General features: G+C 39.6%; 2 protein-coding genes across 2 annotated transcripts; one reads left to right on the top strand and one right to left on the bottom strand.

Annotated features, from left to right (window-relative positions):
• Window positions 1–792: 792 nt before the first annotated feature.
• On the bottom strand, window positions 793–7,724 carry LOC121892077 (tumor necrosis factor ligand superfamily member 14-like). Its single transcript, XM_042404878.1, has 5 exons — window positions 6,156–7,724; window positions 3,558–3,764; window positions 2,202–2,235; window positions 2,059–2,115; window positions 793–1,896 (listed from the first exon to the last, which is right to left on the bottom strand). Exons 1-5 carry the CDS (start codon window positions 6,354–6,356, stop codon window positions 1,547–1,549), a joined length of 849 nt encoding a protein of 282 aa, XP_042260812.1. The 5' UTR covers window positions 6,357–7,724; the 3' UTR covers window positions 793–1,546.
• Window positions 7,725–7,815: 91 nt separating this feature from the next.
• On the top strand, window positions 7,816–16,808 carry mcm2 (minichromosome maintenance complex component 2). Its single transcript, XM_042406940.1, has 19 exons — window positions 7,816–7,910; window positions 9,651–9,844; window positions 9,941–10,113; window positions 10,212–10,342; window positions 10,448–10,586; window positions 10,690–10,787; window positions 11,147–11,476; window positions 11,639–11,773; window positions 11,949–12,140; window positions 12,282–12,375; window positions 12,531–12,609; window positions 12,755–12,926; window positions 13,031–13,157; window positions 13,921–14,033; window positions 14,138–14,302; window positions 14,646–14,720; window positions 15,173–15,355; window positions 15,456–15,611; window positions 15,958–16,808. The coding sequence occupies exons 1-19, from the start codon at window positions 7,905–7,907 to the stop codon at window positions 16,066–16,068; spliced, it is 2,673 nt and encodes an 890-aa protein (XP_042262874.1). The 5' UTR covers window positions 7,816–7,904; the 3' UTR covers window positions 16,069–16,808.
• Window positions 16,809–17,980: the final 1,172 nt, after the last annotated feature.

The following is a 17,980-nucleotide window of genomic DNA, read 5'->3' as shown; positions in this document are numbered from 1 at the left end:
TTGTTGTTTTTCATATTACATCCCTGCAGAATTTAACAGACAGATATAAGACTAGAGACATTTCATACCAAAATAACATTATAAACCACTATGAATTTGAAAAAATAGCACAAATAAAGAATGTATTATGGTGATTTAAAAACACACACAAACTATTTGGGCTATCGTTAGCCACTGTAGTGCTAACAGGGCGCCAATACTCCGACCATGGATGCATAATAAGACTTATATATTAATAAGCCCGACTCAGTGCGAGTCCCGGAGCTGGTGAACCAACTGTCAATCACAGCTGTCAATCAACGCCCACACGGCAGACATCAAAGCTATTATAAGTCTTCAAATCTTAGTAATGGAGCAATAATTTCCAAAAATGACGAGCAAAAGCGATTTAAAAATCCGTGATGTCATCATAATGTAAAGTCTATGGGCCGAGCGGGAAAAAAACACACACGCACAACAAGCAACCCCGGTAGCTAGAAACTTTTTTTTGGTGTATGTGCCAGCCGAGCAATTCTTTTTGGACTGAATTGGCGCCATTTTTAGTCCGGTGTCCAGCTCTCATAATACATCCATTGAGTCCACAAACCGATGGGTGACGTCACGGTGGCTACGTCCACTATTTTATACAGTCTGCGGTATTACTTTATGATACGCATTACAATGAAAAAACACAGAACCTGTAAAAATACAACAATTATAAAGGAATTTTGGTTGCACTGAATTAAAATTGCACAACATGAAAAAACGAAATGCTTGTAAAACAGGAGAATATATATATATATGACAACTTCATAATATTTTATACATTTTTATATACTTTTACTGCCGCAGAAAGTTTAATACATACGGATGCATCATGAAAACAAAAACAGCCGCAGTAACTGATTTTCTCTCTTTTAAATCTCTTCTTAGGACGTTTTTTTCCCCCTTATTTTATTTTAATTCAGCTGTTGTTTATTTGTTTTTTTTAGTTTTCTTTTTTAGAAGTTGCTTTACAGAAGTTGGTTTTATGTATTATTATCAAATCTGATGGTTTTATAATTTATGCTGTCTTGAAACGTGAGTTTTGATATATAAAGACTATTATTGTGTTTTTTAGTTCTTGTATGATTTAATTCTAAAAGGAATTTTGGGTTTTCTGTAAAATATTAATTTCGAATGTCAATACAAACAGACTTATAAAACTAAACATAATATTCTAAAATTTTACCTCATTGATTCAAAGTTGATTTAAACATAATGCAAAAACCAAAATATACATGCTGAATTCTTTGGTATTAAATGCAACATCTTACCTAAATGTAAGTTACCACAATTATGATTGTGATGAGAGTATAACTACATAAGTCATTTACATTAATTCTTAATGCACAACAATTTTAAATACACATTTTTACTGGATGAAAATTGGCACCTGAAAGTTTTGATGAAGCAGCAGGTGATGATGATGGTGGAGGAAGGATTCAAACCAGCCGGTCTTTTTGACTGATTAAAATGTATCTCGTCCTCCTCATGAAGCATTAAACCTTCCTATATCTAAATCTATTTAGATCATGAATGCACCAAAGAAATTGTTATATGAATTTTTTTGCAAATTTTGCATGTAGTTCACTTTCACAAAAAAGTAACAGCCTTGACACAGGTGAAACACTCCACCCAGGTAACTGTTTGATACGTCTTCTTCGTGTGTTGTCTGTGAGTATTTTGTTGACTTCATGAGGGTTAGGTTTTTAGGATACTGAGGAGTGCTGAGCTCAACAGAGTGCTGAATCACGCTGCTGTCTCTGAGGGAAACCTTTGAATAAACATAGTAACGTCCCTCCTTTTGGACTATAAGCCTCCCATCTTTGTAGTCCATCCCACAGCTGTCAGTCGGCCAACCACCATTATGTACATCTGAGGGGAAAATGACACAAGAAAATACCAGTAATGAAAAGTTTAGCTCAGTTAAATAGTGGGGCCGGTGCCACAAACACTAACAAAGTGTTGAAGATTCACATTTTTATTTGCAGATCTAAACTGCCTCTGTAATATTAAAAACACAGAAAGTTATCTTACCAGCTACCACATGTGCAAATGGTTTGCAGGACAGATTCAGATTGGGTCCATCTTGTCCTATGTCAGGAACACAAATGCTATCAAATTATTGAATGAAAATGAAGAAATTAACATTAATATATGATGTATGATATATTCTGTACCTGGTGTGGTGTTGGGGGTCTGTGTTGAAACAGCCTGCAATGGAAGATAAAAACAGGTAACTGCTTCAGTGTCTGGATGCACACGTGCAGTTGCACTAATTGTGATAGAAACATTTCCTCAATGCTGCACATTTGTCATTAAAGGACGGGTTCACAGTTTTTCAAGTCTGTCTTCCCTGTTTGGGGAACTTTGTGTTGTCTGGAGGGATTTTCTTCACTTGGAGCGGTGACAGCAGGGTTTAACTGGCGGAATGATTAATATAATCAATAAAAAAAAAAAAGTCCTTTTTGAGGAGCATATGTGGCTGACAGAAGTAGCCCCAACCAGACCCCACCATGTCCATCAGAATGAAATATTGTTTATTTATTTTTAAAAATTGAGCACATGCTTCTTAATCATTTTCTGACTAAAATAAACATAAATACAATGTATAATTAAATGATATGAAACATGCTATTATTGATAGCCATTATCAAAGCCAAACTCAATGTAGAAAGATAAAGCTGGCAGCAATTCAGCAACGCACACACACTGCTGAGGTTCATGCAGGCTGTGTGTCCCAGGTGTTAGCCTCATGCTGAGGTAAGATCTTGATTATTTATCATTTTCAGATATTACACAGCCTCATTTAACAGTATTCCTACAAACCATGCAAGGCAACAACCTGGCCTTGAGTACAAACATTACAACTGACGCTAACATGAGTTTTGGAATTCATTTATGATTTATCTTTGCATAGGTTGACGTGATGCGATGCATTGAACATCTGTATTTACAGGTTTTGATCACTTGCCATTCATTAAGGTTCACTATGCCATGGCCACCCCAGTCAAAATGTCCTGGTTACACCACTGTTCAGCCATCCAAATGAGACAAATCAAGTAGATATCTTTCAATGTTACAGTCTTTTTAGTGCCAAAGTTCCTCTTTTTGTTACTATACTTCCACTGCAGCTCAACAGGGAAACACTGTCTGAGGAAACACAAAGAGGGAATTTGATGCTAAAAAGACTGTAAATGTGTCAGATATCCACTTGATATGACTAACTCAGACTGCTGAAGCCTCATTCACATCAACTTTTAAATGCATTTTTACACTAAATGACTATGGTTTTTGTCCCCCATCACTTACATCTTTTAATAGCCAGTATGAAAAGGAGGAATGATTACAGCGAGGAAAACCTCTTTCAGTGTTCATATGGACACCTGACTATTTTAAGACACACTTGAAAATTTGTGAACATATCCTTAAATATTTTGATTATTATGGTGTTCACCTCATACAGGCCTAACTGGCCCTCAGTGTTTTAAGATAAAACTGAAGGTGCAAAAATCAAAGACCAAACTGATACTCACAGGCAGGAGATGGTAGAGACGGTTGATGAAATAGGCCTCTATGGTGAGGCCAAACAGTGCCAAGCCCACCAGTATGAAGAGCGGGGTTCGTGCTGCTCTGAAACACTGTCGCAACTTGTTTGATCTTGAGATGGTGACATGGCCGTCTGCCACAGACACAGAGTGATACTGGACGTCAGCCTCTTCCATTCCTGCTGCAGAAATATCCTCAAGAAGTTGACCAAAAAGTGTCGTGAAGGGTCAAAGTGACAAACTGAGAGCGAGACAAAGAGGGTTTTTGGGTTTAATGGTTGAATGCTGCTCAAAAAAACAAAGAGACCAGACGACTTCCTTTTCGTAAGCTGATAAGAGTTGGCAAGATGATTAGAAGATAATCATGCACAGTTCATATACTGCTTCATGCGGTGACATTTCAACATTTCCGCTCTAATCTCAAAATCTCTCAGCTTCATATACACACCTGCCATGATCAAAGGTCATGTTTTCACATAAATGTGAACTGAAATCCACTAGTGCATCTTCAATACATCTTCCTTTTCTTTCTTTAAACTTGTGTATTGTAAATTTCTATTTCAAGGGCATAACTTTCTTCATGTTAACATTGTAATACTGTATAATATTCAGAGAAAATAACTTGTATTTTATTAATGTAACAGTTCAGAGATGTTTAGATATTGAAGGGAAAAAAATACATAAACATACACAGTATGTAACATGTAACAAGAGATCAATGAATAATTAACACAGGGTCAAAGGACAAGAACTTGGAAAATGTATTTTCGTTTCAGTGTACATATGCTGAAACATTAAAAATAGGATTTACTGTAATGCATAATTGAAAGTAAACAGTAAAAAAGAATTTATCCAGCATCAAATCAGCTTACTGAGTCTGATTTCAGTGTTGAATCTGCAAATCTGAATCCCTTCAAATCCCTTATTATTGAATCCATTTACATTTAGTGTTTAACATTTGAAGAAACTTAAGTTATAAATAACTACAAGATAACATCTTATATTTTGTATTAAACATAGTGTTGGAAGTGTGCTCTAAAATGATGGGGAAAAAACCACAATGAATGATTTAATGGAACTGAATTTTGACATTTTTACAACTTCAAGGCTATGCATACAGTATGTACGGAAGCACATTACATTCACCAAAGGAAAAAAAAGTCCTTATCTCATAATTATGAAATAAGTATCTCACTATTACTAGATGTGGGTTTCATAATTATGACATCTTTTTCTGTAATTAGATCTTTTCTCATAATTATGAGATAAAGCCTCAAATGTTTGTTTTTTTTTCCATCAGTGAATGCAATGCACTTCTGTACTTCCGTACATTATACTCTTAAAACATTTAGCATTTGGAAATGTGGACTCGGATGTGGTTTATACTGAAATGGTGGAAAGTGAAAGCAAGTGAAGGATAAAAACCACGTCCATGTCATAAATGATGATTATAGTTATTAAACTAGAGGTGTTGGTTTACTCCTGTCTGTTTTTACATGTCAGTACTGATGTGTGTGAGGTGTACGTACTTCCTAATTGTCACTTGTTCTTTTGTCTTTATATCACATTCCTGGGAAAGTTTTAATTTTATAGTCAGATATAAAACCAGCGACATTTCATAAGTGTGACTGCAGTTCTTGTGGGGAAACATACCTTTCCTGTCAGCTTTATCTTTTCACATCTGGCGAAGCATACGAAGGAGTTAAAGTGAACAGCAGCCATCAAACTTCCTCAAATGATTCTAACTTCAAACCACAAATAACTTTCCCACATGCTTCACTTCAGAGATGAGTCTGCTTTCGCATTTTTTAGCTACAACTCTGAATAAAGACTTTTCTTAATCAAGTTTTTATGTGACTGGGATTAACACTGGTATAACTTTATGATGTGCATTACAACGTGAAACAAAGAATCTTAAAAAATACATCAATTATAAATTGGGTGCTTTGAAATATAATTGGACAATAATAGGAAACATAAAAGAAAATGAAATGCTTGTAAAACAGGAGAATATATATATATATATATATATATATATATATATATATATATATATATATATATATGACAACTTTATAATATTTTATTTATTGTATATACTTTTACTGCTGCAGAGCATTTAATACATACAGGTGCATCATGAAAACAAAACCAGTTACAGTAACTGATTCTTTATCTTTTAAATCTCTTCCTTCCTTCCTCTACACTTATTTATTTTTTTAATTTTCTTTTTTAAAACCTACTTCATGGGAGTTGGTTTTATCTGTTTTATCATGAAACCTGATGGTTTTATAATTTATGCTGCCCTGCAATGTGGGTTTTGAAAAGTCTATATAAAGACTTTTTATAAAATCAATAATAATCACAAATGTAGATAAAAAGAGACTTATAAAACTACACATAATATTCTAACATTTTACCTCATTGATTCAAAGTTGATTTAAACACAATGCAAAAACCAAAATATACATGCTGAATACTTTGGTATTAATTGCAACATTTTACCTAAATGTAAGGCCTAACTGGCCCTCGGTGTTTTAAGATAAAACTGAAGGTGCAAAAATCAAAGACCAAACTGATACTCACAGGCAGGAGATGGTAGAGAAGGTTGATGAAATAGGCCTCTATGGTGAGGCCAAACAGTGCCAAGCCCACCAGTATAAAGAGCGGGGTTCGTGCTGCTCTGAAACACCGTCGCACCTTGTTTGATCTTTGTGGCACCGGAGAGATGGTGACATGGCCGTCTGCCACAGACACAGAGTGATACTGGACGTCAGCCTCTTCCATTCCTGCTGCAGAAATATCCTCAAGAAGTTGGCTAAAAAGTGTCGTGAAGGGTCAAAGTGACAAACTGAGAGCGAGACAAAGAGGGTTTTTGGGTTTAATGGTTGAATGCCACTCAAAAAAACAAAGAGACCAGAAGACTTCCTTTTTATAAGCTGTCTAAGAGTCTGCAAGATGATTAGAAGATAATCATGCACAGTTCATATGCTGCTTCATGCGATAACATTTCAACATTTCCGCTCTAATCTCAAAATCTCTCAGCTTCATACAGATGCCTGCCATGAAGTGTGTGTGGACCAAAATGGACCAAATGTGGACCGAAATCCACAGACACATCTTCACTACATCTTCCTTTTCTTTCTTTAAACTTTATTTCTTTAAACTTGTGTATCATGCAATATGTAAGAACTGTGAAGCTATTTACATGTATTAATCGCTTTCTATTGCCAATGGGTGAACAGATTGTATCTTTACATCTTTGGGTTTTTGACTGACAGACAAAACAAGTCACCTGAATTAGTCATTTTTCACTATTTTCTTATATTTTATACATTATAACACAACTTAACAGCAAACAAACATGATATAAACTAAAACAATTCAGGTCTTAGATATTGAGTCCCTCCTCAAGACCACAAGCACAAGATGGAAGATGGAGGACCTGTCAGAGTTGATATTGTTGTTCAGTGGTTCAAATTTCTAACAAATTTGTGATTAGTAAAATGATGTAGACCCAAATAATATGGAGTAAAGCTGTGCTCTCAGGGACCCTGGGCAATTTGCCCGGTTGGTAATCCAGCCTTGCTCCTACTAAGATATATAGAAAGATATAAACTACGGTTAAATGTGGGTTTAAATGATGCAGGGTTAGCTAGTCATCCTGAATCACTTGATAGCATAAATGTATGTAACTGCTCCCAAGTTCAAGCTAAGTCATTAAAATATTTTGACATTTGACAGAAAAAGAGAAGAGGGATTAAAATATAAAGAAAGCACAATTAATCATTTACATCTTCTAGGCCACATTTAATTTGGAAATGTGGACTCGGAGGTGGTTTATACTGTAGTGAAAGAAAGTGAAAGTAAGTGAAGGAAGAAAACCACGTAGCAAAAGCCAACAGTATCCTTTCAGTAAGGCGAGTCTTTAAAAAGGAGGCAGTGAAACGGATTTGAACGCGCCCCAAATATTCCCGGGAAAAAATATCACGTCATAAACCCCGCCCGTCAACGTCCGCCTGCTACAGCACTCTGAGAAGGATGCGTTTGTTTTATTTTGCGGGCTGCACCGCTTTCACTCACAGGCGTCACCGCCAAACCTGCCGAATAAGCCTCGTTGGTGCTGAAATTAAAACCAAACGCATTGTGTTTTATATTCCCGCCTCTTCAAATCGCACCGACCAATTATGAAGCGCAACGTCATCGGGTTATTTGAATATTCATTACATTTCGCGGGCTTTCAGTACCACGTGGTCGTTTCGCGCGAAAAGCGACTCCCGGCCGGAAGAAGAAGAAGTTTCTTTACAAGAGGCAGAAACAGACAGACGTGCAGCAATGGCGGTGAGTTAAAACGATTAAAAATCAGATTAATACAGACTAAAATATATAACTGTCATGTTCATGTGTCTGCTGAAGGAGTGAGAAGTTAAATTAGGCAGATTTACGTTTGTAGTTTGAGTTTCTTACAGTAAATAAAGTTGTCAGCATCACAACAATGAAGACAGAGACGGGATGAGTTTTTTTTTATCTGACTGAACCATAAACCAAAATGCTTTTAAAGTTAAATCTGCACAGAATTAAAAATACATTTTCTAACTAATGTTCAGCACTGCGAGCATGAACAATAATCTGTGATGTATCTGCTTTGTTTGTCGTCTTGCTGACTCGCCATGTGGCTGCTAAATTAACGTTAGATTAAGTGTCAGATTAGATGGATTACAGAAGCGGCTTTTAAGCAGATAAAATAACAAAATACAGGTGGAAAAATAACAAGAGACGTCACAGAATAAGAGATAAAACACACGCATATCATCTTGAAACTCAAAACTTTCATCAGTAACTCTGTTTCCAGCTACATTTGATAAGTGCTCACATCTATTGACCCTTCAAAGAAGTTCAGTTGGCGATTTATTCTAATTCAAGTGTTTGAACCTCAATATTTGATCATTTTACCTCCTGTAGCTGGATTTGTCTCCAGCAGTAGCTTCATTTCTCGCATCCACATCAGTCATAACTCATTTTCTCATTAATATATCATATTTAGTCTAACTCAGAGATCTGTTACTATGATAAACAGTCATTTAAAGAGATACAGATGTGCAACTCAACCAACATGATGTATTACCTTTTGTTGAGATTGTTTGTCTGGTGTTAGTTCAGCTTCTTACTGATTATTACTGAGACCACAGTCTTGTATTGTATTGTGATGTGGTCACAATGGAGTACAGAGACAGTGCTGCCATAAAGAAAGCCATTATCTGTACATTTATTAAACTTTTATTAAGCTGACAACAATCAGCGGTGGAAAACTTACTCTCATCCTTTAAAAACTGAGTAGTTGATCAATCGATTAGTAGATCAGCAGACAGTTAGTCATTCTAAATACTTTTTTAAAGACAAAAATGTCCAAATTATCTGGTTCCAGCTGCTCAAATGTGAATATCTTCTGGTTTATTTAGTCGTCTGTGACACAGCGATCAACATTTTTCTCTATTTTCTGACATTTTATAGACCGAACGACATAAAAACGCTAAAATAAAAACACACTTGCAAGTAAATGTGAAGCATTAAAAACCTACAAGTTACAAAATACAGAATTATAATCAGCAAAATGTATGTAAATATCAAAAGTAAATGCACTCAGTAAGCAGAATGTCAGATTATGTCTGTTAAGATTCAAGAAACTTTGTCAAACAGTAAAAGAAATTTCTGTTTGACACATATAACAATAACAAAGTAGAAACAGTAAAAATATCACAGTTGATTTATTATTACTGGTGCATTGACATTTTAATGTTGTAGTTTGAGTTGAAGTCTAGTTTATCATGTTTTATACATAAAAATATAACCTGCAAACTATTTGTAACTGTCAAATTAAATCAAAAGTTCTGTTTTTCCCTTTTAAAACTAGTAGAATTATAAAATAGCATCAAATAGAAATACACAAGTAACGTACTGAACTGAAACACTAGATACTCTTTAACTTTAAACAATATAAAACGTACAACGATGGCTCCCAGTTGAGTAGATGACGTCATGTTCCGGTATTGAAGTAGTCGGCGATCCTTGTTGTGTCGACAGGATTCCTCCGAGTCGTTCCACATGGCCACCAGCCCCAGCCGAGGCCCCAGGAGAGGAGACCTGACCTCCAGCCCCGGCAGAGACCTGCCGCCCTTCGAGGATGAGTCGGAGGGGCTGCTGGGAGAGGGACCCCTGCCCGGAGAGGAGGAGGAGGACGGAGACGGAGAGGAACTGATCGGGGACGGGATGGAGAGGTGAGGATGGGAAAAATTGCCTTGTGTTGGAAAGTAGGGATGTTGTTTCGAATGATGAGATGATAACAACTCCTCTTCCTCTTCCTCTCCGTTCAGGGATTACCGTGCCATCCCGGCGCTGGATCAGTACGAGGCTGAGGGTTTGGACCTGGATGACGAGGATCTGTCGGAGCTGTCGCCTGGAGCCCGAGCCGCCGCCGAGGAGGCCATGAGGAGGAGGGACAGGGAGCAGGGCGTCAGCGGGCGGCTGAGGAGAGGACTGCTCTACGGTGAGGAAGGAGAGAGCGGACGGATTCGGAGAAGGAGACGTGACTCCTCTTGTGAAGTTGTTATTGATCTTTATCGTTCATTTTTCGTTGTTATGTAGATAGCGAAGACGAGGACGACGGGCGCCCCGCGGCCCGGCGAAGGCGGTTCCTCGAGCGGGCGGCAGAGGGCGTGGTAGACGGAGAGGAAGAGGAAATGATAGAGAGCATCGAGAACTTGGAGGACATGAAGGTTTGTGTAATGAAAAAGAAAAAAAAAAAAAGGTGCTTTTCAGCTCTGATTGGTCTCCAGCAACGTTAGAAGCTCTGACATCATCATCATCTCCTCCGTCCGCAGGGTCACACCGTGAGGGAGTGGGTGTCCATGGCGGCTCCACGGCTGGAGATCTACAACCGATTCAAGAACTTCCTGCGTACGCACGTCGACGAAAACGGCCACAACGTCTTCAAGGAGAAGATCAGCGACATGTGCAAAGGTTGCTCCGCTTTTCAGCTTTGAAATATGAGGAAACGAACACGCTGGTGAATCTTTGTCATGGATGTTTAACTGATTCCTGTTTGGTTTTTTTTTTTAAACAGAGAATAAGGAGAGTCTGGTCGTCAACTATGAAGATCTTGCAGCCAGAGAGCATGTGTTGGCCTACTTCTTACCTGAAGCTCCAGCTGAAATGTTGAAGGTGAGAATACTTTAGTTCCCAGCTGATGGAAAACCGCTGCGTCGTTGTGAAGCGAGTCACAAGCATTTGGGTCAATTTTGTTAAAGCGATAAAACTACTTTGAAATGTAGCAAACTTCCAGAACAACTCCTTTATATTGACGCATCATTTCCTGCTTCCTGGTTAGTGTTGCTACAACATGCAGCTCTACCGTATCAGTAACATATCGATTCGGGTTTGTGGGTCATGTGACAATCGCCTTGCACCTCCGTTGACTTTAGCGTCTTTTAGAAGACCGGCCTGTTAGTTTCTAATCTTTGGCTACTAATCACTGAATTAAATATGAGCTCCGTCAAAACAAACCTGTATTTTTTCTGCAGGTTTTTGACGAAGCAGCTAAAGAAGTGGTGCTGGCCATGTACCCGAAATACGACCGCATCGCGCACGAGATCCACGTCCGCATCTGCAACCTGCCGCTGGTCGAGGAGATCCGCTCACTCAGGCAGCTCCATCTGAACCAGCTGATCAGGACCAGCGGCGTCGTGAGCAGCTGCACCGGCGTCCTCCCTCAGCTCGCCATGGTCAAGTACAACTGTAACAAGTGTAACTTTGTGCTGGGACCCTTCTTCCAGTCCCAGAACCAGGAGGTGAAGCCGGGTTCCTGTCCCGAGTGTCAGTCCCAAGGACCCTTCGAGATCAACATGGAGGAGGTGAGAGGCTCGGGCACGAAGGATACGAACATTTATATATTTATTATGCAACAAAGAGTGTTATACGTTCAAATCCTTTCCACCTCTTGTCATGTATCGACCAATGATCAGTCTCCTCGTCTCAGTTAATTAATTAGTTAACCAATCGTCTCCGTCCTGCAGACCGTGTACCAGAACTACCAGAGAATCACCATCCAGGAAAGCCCCGGTAAGGTCGCCGCCGGTCGCCTTCCGCGCTCTAAAGACGCCATCCTGCTGGCCGACCTGGTGGACAGCTGCAAGCCGGGAGACGAGATCGTGAGTAGATATAAGATCATAAATACACATCTCGCCTTTTAAAAACAGGAATAAAATGCTGGAGATGTGTTACAAGAACATCATGTGACTCTCTTGCATTAAAAAAAAGTTTTAAAAAAATCACAAGTCGGATCAGAAATGCTCCCTGATGCTTAAAGTTTTATGTCCGTCTCAGGAGCTGACGGGCATCTACCACAACAACTACGACGGTTCTCTCAACATGGCCAACGGCTTCCCGGTGTTCGCCACCGTGATCCTCGCCAACCACATCACCCGCCGAGACGAAGGCGTCGCCGTGGCCGAGCTGACCGACGAAGACGTCAAAGCCATCGTCGCCCTTTCCAAGGACGAACGCATCGGAGAGAGGGTGAGGAGTCGACGCACAAACCCTCACATATATATATATATATATATATATATATATATAGAGATAAAGGCTGCTGGCTTGTTTTTATAATATTACAGATGTTTCCTAAACTTTCCCTCCATTTTTCTCTCACATGTGTAGATTTTTGCCAGCATGGCGCCGTCCATCTACGCTCACGAGGACATCAAGAGAGCTCTGGCTCTGTCGCTGTTTGGAGGAGAGCCCAAAAATCCAGGTAAAAACCCAGAAGAAGAAGAAGTCTGGTGGCAACTTTTCATCTATTTTCTTGCATCATATAACAGATTTTTCTCTTTATTTATCATCAGTCCTCACAGATACAGTGTTGTTCTGTCAGTCTGTGATCTATAAACTCTCTCTTCTCTCCTCCAGGTGGTAAACACAAGGTGCGTGGAGACATCAACGTGCTGCTGTGTGGAGACCCGGGAACCGCCAAGTCCCAGTTTCTCAAGTATGAAGCAACACTGAAAGCATGAAAACACATAAACCAAAGCTAGAAACACACCGACTGTGAGAGGATATGGAGATAAATACAGATACTGATGTGTGGAAAAATGAGTCATGGATCTGAACTTCAGGCGTATTTTTCTCCGCAGGTATGTCGAGAAGGTGGCGAGCCGCGCCGTGTTCACCACGGGTCAGGGGGCCTCCGCCGTCGGTCTGACCGCCTACGTGCAGAGACACCCGGTCAGCCGCGAGTGGACGCTGGAGGCCGGAGCGCTGGTGCTGGCCGACCGCGGCGTCTGTCTCATTGACGAGTTCGATAAGGTGAGCGGAGACGCCGACCCGGGGCTAAATAATAATAATAATCCTTCCTGTGTTCGGTCAGTCTGAAGATGGAATAAATGAATAAATAATCTCCGTCTCTCCAGATGAACGATGCAGACAGGACGAGTATCCACGAGGCCATGGAGCAGCAGAGCATCTCCATCTCTAAAGCCGGCATCGTCACCTCGCTGCAGGCCAGATGCACCGTCATCGCCGCCTCCAACCCCATCGGTACATAACAAAACATGGCAACGTCAACGTTATTACACATTTAAAACAAATCATAGATGCCTTAAATCACTGTTGGTTGACATCATTTAAAATGATCACTACGCTATGCTGTAAAAAGCTTGAATAGAGGTTAAACTTTGGTCAGTGTGGTGCGTTCAGGTGCTGCTGGGAAACTGACGTGTGTGTTGAGAGTAGCTTGTTGAACAGCAGCTTGTTTTTAAAGGTTCCCCTGACCTCTAGAAGTGCTATGGAGCAGTTCTTTTTAATGTTCACTATTCTGGTGATCTACACGTGGCTGTAATTTGCCAGGAAACACATTGTTGCACCAATAAAGGCGGGACAGAAGACGGCATGCTAGTAAACATGGATGCTAACAATGCAGGATTTAAAAATATCTGCTTTGCAAATGTTTTGTGAGGAAGAAAATTCATTCAACACATTTGAGTTGAAATAAGTCAATCAGTCAGTTGACAAAAAAGTTAATCAGCAAATATTTAGATTTTAATTTAATGTTCTGGTAAACATGACCTAGTTTCAGCCTCTCAGATGTTTTATATGACAGTAAACTCAACGTCTTTGGTTTTGGACTGTTAGTCGGACAAAACAGGCAGTTTGAAGACGTCACTTTTAACTTGAGTTAATTGTAACGAGCACATTTCATCAACCAGAAGATTCATTGATAATAAATGTGTTCATGTTTTCTCTCAGTCTGTACTGATCACATGTAAATAAAACACTTGCTGTGCTCCTGTTGTTCCCGCAGGCGGCAGGTACGACCCCTCCCTGACCTTCGCTGAGAACGTGGACCTGACGGAGCCCATCGTGTCTCGTTTCGACGTGCTGTGTGTCGTCAGAGACACTATCGACCCCGTACAGGTACAAACACCTTCTTACCTGTCCGTGACACAAGCCTTTAATTAAAACCGAATCTTTAATAAAAATAAATTAAATCTCTCGTTTTCCTTTTTTTAACCGTCCAGGACGAGATGTTGGCGCACTTCGTGGTCGGCTCCCACATCAAGCATCACCCTAGCAACAAGGAAGGGGGCGTGGCCTTGGAGGAAATGGTTCTGCCCAACACGTCAGATGTGCCGACTATTCCCCAGGAACTCCTGAGGAAGTACATCATGTACGCCAAGGAGCGGGTACGAACTCACACACACACACACACACACACGCTTATACACCGCAGTCTAGTCTGAGAGTTTTCATAGTTGTGATTAAATGAGTTTAAAGTATTTTAACTGACAAAAATGTAGTTTTTGTTAAATTTGATCTGTTTTATGATGATGATGCAGAAGAAAATAAACATTTTACCACTTTGAAAATTAATCTTTGTGTATTTCATGACCTTTTGTGTCTTTAAAGCAGATATATTTTAGCTGCTTTAAGTTTAGAGGCAAAATTCAGTTTAAAGTCATGAAATGTGAAGTTTTGTGTGTCTCTGGTTCTTTGGTTTGAATGTTTTTTTTTTTCTGGTGTCTGCAGGTTCACCCCAAACTGAACCAGATGGATCAGGACAAAGTGGCTCGAATCTACAGCGACCTCCGTAAAGAGTCCATGGTGAGTCTGAGTCCTTCTGATGATCTAACGATGTTCTCACCTCCAGTTAAATCAGTCAGGAAACCGAAAGAAAGACTGAAACTGATTCTGAGCAGCGACTGAGAGATTTTAAACCAAGAAAGAAATCAAATTGATACAATAACATTTACAGAACAGACATCATTTGTAGTCATATTTGACCTTTTCTAAGCTCTCTGTAAGTATGTTGCTGCTGTTTCTATGACGACAAAACATTCATGTGGAGCTGCATCGATTAAAGAACTTCAGTCAGCAACTATTTTAATAATAAATTAATCATTTACATCATTTTTTAAAGCAGAAGTTCTTGATCTTACATGATTGTGAAGTGAAGTTTTCTGCAGTTTTATAAACCAAACAATTAATTAAGTAAATATCAGGGAGAAGTCGTTAGTTTCAGCTCTATGTTCACGCTGGTTTGGTCTCGCTAACAGGCCACGGGCAGCATCCCCATCACGGTGCGTCACATCGAGTCGATGATCCGCATGGCGGAGGCTCACGCCAAGATGCACCTGAGGGACTACGTGGTGGAGGACGACGTCAACATGGCCATCAGGGTCATGCTGGAGAGCTTCATCGACACGCAGAAGTTCAGCGTCATGAGGAGCATGAGGAAGGTGCGTTTTAAAGAGGATCAGAGTTTCACGGAGACATGAATCCCAACGTCAGTCCTGATGTTTTTTATTTAACTCGATGCTGTCTGTGTTTCCCGTCCAGACGTTCGCTCGCTACCTGGCCTTCCGCAGGGACAACAACGAGCTGCTGCTCTTCATCCTCAAACAGCTGGTGGCTGAGCAGGTGTCCTACCAGAGGAACAGATACGGAGTTCAGAACGACACCATCGAGATACCAGAGAAAGACCTGCATGATAAGGTAACGACACAAGGAGAGAGATAGTGAACATGCTAAAATGCTAAATGTTACATCACATACAGTCACATTATTCTCTCGATTGTTTGTTTATGATCACATAAGACGAAGAAAAGCAGCTCAAATGACTCAATGATTAATCAACTATCAAAATAATTGGATATTAATTTTCTCTCGCTACACTTTAACATTCAGTAAAGTTTATAAATGCAAACAGCGCCGTGTGTTATTACAGGTTAGAGTATGAATGTTTTCTACAGTTTTTATATAAAAGAGGCTCAGACACAAGTGAAGTTAATGATGACACATCCTCTCCTCTTCCTCCACCTTCCTCCTCCTCCTCCTGCAGGCGAGACAGATCAACATCCACAACCTGACGTCCTTCTACGACAGCGACCTTTTCCGCTCCAACAAGTTCAGTCACGACGGCAAGAAGAAGCTGATCCTGCAGCAGTTCTAAGAGCCTCTTCGACCTCCCTTCATCATCCTCTTCCTCCTCTTCCTCCTCCTCCTCCTCCTGCTGCCCCCTAAACATGAACTAAATTTCAGGACCAGGAATGGGTCGTTGGGTTTTCATCATGTTGGACTGAGATGTTCTCTTGTTTGGGTCTAAGAGGGAAGATGCCCGGAAAAACGTTGAAGTTGTGGCTCATCGTTCAGCGTCTCCAGAGGGATGTTTGAGCATCTGTGGTGACGGGAAGTAAATGTTTCACAGTGGATGAAATGTACATTCAGAAGGTCAAATTATGTTTTCGCTACGTCACCACAGATGAAGAGTTTGTTTCCAAAATAAGAGCAAAGATATAGAATTTTAAAAAAAAGGAATTAGACTAATTTACAAATGCTAAATGTTTTGGAAACGTCTCCTCCTGTTTTCTCTTCCTGGGATCGTCTGTATCCGCCCTCAGGTTGGGCTGATTGTAAATAAATGTACATGTTTGTGTCTGTATTGTTGAAGATTTCCTCTGTTAGTAGCTGTTAAGATATATTTCAGACTGTTCAGTTTCAGGTTTGTTTGTTCAGATGGAGAGAAACTAGCTGGAACTGTATTGTCCATACTGATGACAAAAGAGCAGAAAAAAACACATGTAAAGTACTTAAAGAGGTAAAAATAAATCAAGTTTTGCTGTTTCTACTGTTGGATTTGACTTGATGTTGGATTGTAGGTCTGTTTTTGATATTAAACTTGTATTTGTTAAACATTGGTCTTCAGTCTACTTCATCTCCACAGGGACTCGTTAATGAACACTGATCTGATTGTGCTATAGCAGCTATATGTGTTTACTGTCAATAGAAAACATGAGTTTTCCCAAATTGCCAACCTGGAAACAAAAGTTTGTGAGGAAGCTTTTAGCCGGAGTGTTGGGGGGGGGAAGGTGATGAGAGGCAGATTTATTCAGACCAGCGTAACCAAAGAAAACCACAAGTGTCTCCAATCATGAAAATAAATCAATCCATCCAGACAGAACTGTATTTCTCATGGGGTTGTTGTCTCCCTGAAATCAATACCTGGTATATGACAGTGTTACTTGTATCAGTTAATGTTGTTTACACACATTATTCACAATATAATCTTTACTATAAGTCATAAGTACAAAGCACATTAATACAAAGATATCCACTCGATATGACTGCTGAAGCCTCATATAAGCTTCAGATAAACCTTTATGGTCTCCATCACTTACACTGAAAGCACATTTGAAGGGGATCTTTAAATCGACAGACAGACTTAAAGTCCCCCTCCGGTTTCTCTGAGCTCATTAAAAATCCAATTTTAAGGGGGGCGGGCCTACGAGCATGACATCACAAATAGTTTGAAAGCCAGTCCTGCTCCAACATTCAGAGACAATATGCAATTTTACAATTTACAATTTAATGTAGCAAACGCTTTTATCCAAAGGAACATACATCTGAGAGCTGATACAACACAAGCAGGGATCTAGTCAGGAGAGAACAACACGAGGAGCTCATTATGCTTAAATCTGAGTCCAATAGGACGTAGATGCCAACAGATAGTGCACAGATTGTATAGAAGCAGTTTTTTTTCCTCTTCCTTCAGTCCATCGAGTGCAGAGGTGTTTGCAGAAGAACCGGGTCTTTAGGAGGCATCTTGTGTCCAGCAGTTAAACTTCTGAAATGAAATATATTTGCATATTTATAGATTCTGGAATTTTTAATGAAGGAGAAGGAGAGGATGCCATTTTAAGGATTTTAATGAGATAAATTAGTTTGTTTTGTGGGAAAAACCATATCAGACACACATTATTATTCAAAGTAGAGTATTTACATTCATTTGAAAACATGTCTGAAGGGGATCTTTAGAATAATAGTAAACTTGTCCTTTAAAACATACATTTATCAGAGAACTTTTC

Source organism: Thunnus maccoyii, chromosome 3, assembly GCF_910596095.1.
Source record: "Thunnus maccoyii chromosome 3, fThuMac1.1, whole genome shotgun sequence".
Classification (NCBI taxonomy): domain Eukaryota; kingdom Metazoa; phylum Chordata; class Actinopteri; order Scombriformes; family Scombridae; genus Thunnus; species Thunnus maccoyii.
Note: the sequence above shows the minus strand (reverse complement) of the source record. Positions and strands in the feature narration are given on the sequence as shown.